General features: G+C 42.3%; 1 protein-coding gene across 1 annotated transcript in view; it reads right to left on the reverse strand.

Annotated features, from left to right (window-relative positions):
* Positions 1-789: 789 nt before the first annotated feature.
* Positions 790-1613, reverse strand: part of LOC106012230 — a gene marked incomplete at its 3' end in the record, with an annotated part of 16196 nt that continues 15372 nt past the window's right edge. Inside the window, 1 exon segment of the mRNA XM_035970637.1 lies at positions 790-898. Within this exon segment, the coding sequence (XP_035826530.1) occupies positions 790-898 (109 nt within the window).

The raw sequence follows: 1613 nt of genomic DNA on the forward strand, positions 1-1613 counted from the left end.
TGCCCCCTTTCCACATCCCCCGAAAGTCGTTTTCCCCTTTTTTATGTTTGCCTTGATTTGTTGTAACAAGATGCTTTTAGGGGGCTGTCGTGGTGTAGAGGTTAAGGTGTTCGCCTCTCATTCTATAGGTACCGGGTTCGAATCCGAATAGCGACAGACCATTTTCTTCTCTAAAAAGTTCCTCTCCACATCCTTTCCTGCCCTCTAACAATGTTCTGTTTTCTGCTTTCGTCTCCACTTTCTGCCCCCACCCCTTCACCTCCTTTGCCCCCTCTTCTAGGCTCCTGACTCTTACTGCAGCCTTTCTACTGCTACTCCTTGGCTCCTTCCTACTGCTGTCTTTCAGCCACACTCCTGATCTAATAGTACGTAAGATCTACACCTAGCTTTCTCGGATAAGGGCAAAAATATCCCGGAGTTGCGCACGTTAAAGATCCATTGGTGGTCCAAAATCGATATGATTAGGCTTCGGCCGCCACCCGGGCAAAATTCAAAATTCCCTACCAACTGTAAATGTTTAATGTGTCCCGCCCGCTCATATGACCTTATTATGCAGTTGCGAGCGCCGTAAAACACCTAGGAAAAAAGAGATGCTTTTAGCCTAAATTAATTACTTCAAAATTGTGTCATTAGTGGTCACCACATTAATGATTTACTTACTTACTACTACCCATTACGCCATCTGGCGTTTAGGGCAGCAACAAAGGATCTCCAGCTCTGTAGTATGTCCTGGGCCATCTTGGTCAACGTCAACATTAATGAACAAAAAAGATTAAAATCCTGTCCTACCTGGATCCTGGCGTGCAGTCTACTACTGATGAAACACTCCACCACCACGTCGGCGTCTGTCTTTGCGCGGGATCCCGCCCGGGGTTTGGCCATGGCCAGGAAGCATGCACTAGAGGGAGGCACAGAGAAAAATATGATGTAGTATGTATGTTAAGGGAGGGGGGGGGGCTACACCTGAAGGCTATCTCGCTTATTACTGGACCAAATTTTACCAAATTTCACACATATAGCAAGCGTAGTAAGGAGTATTAAAATCCGCAATCAAAGTTTTGTTTCCATGGATACGGCGGCCATATTGGATTTTGTTTATATGTCTTACGTAATGAATACCGCACGTATTGCTTACGGAAATTGATCGTTTTTTAGCATTCGTTTTAACAAACTTTAGATCTAAAAAAATTTCCTTGTTTTTTTCCTAAACGAATTAGAAAATTTCTAATGAATTTTTTTCCTGAAGTAGCATTCAAATTTGCACAAAATCCGTGAAAATCCACACTCCAGACACCACCAACAATAATCTATTCCACATATCAGTATTACATCTTCTCTTCATTCTGTGAAAATTTCATGAAGATTGGTGGAGTTATTTTAAAAATGTATTGAGAAAAGTCGCGTTTTGAGATAACGACCGATAAAGAAAAATAAAATATTGACTATATGAGGAAATGGTGGTGAAGAACATGCCCGGCATGGGAAAAAATGCAGTTGTGGGGGGTTCTTATGCTATGAAATAGTTGTAGCAGAAACTGAGGAAGCTAAAAATGCCTACAACTCAAATTCCATAATTTTGAGCCGAATTGGGACTTTGGGGGTGTAGCCCTCCC

Source organism: Aplysia californica, unplaced genomic scaffold (genome assembly GCF_000002075.1).
Source record: "Aplysia californica isolate F4 #8 unplaced genomic scaffold, AplCal3.0 scaffold00298, whole genome shotgun sequence".
NCBI lineage: Eukaryota > Metazoa > Mollusca > Gastropoda > Aplysiida > Aplysiidae > Aplysia > Aplysia californica.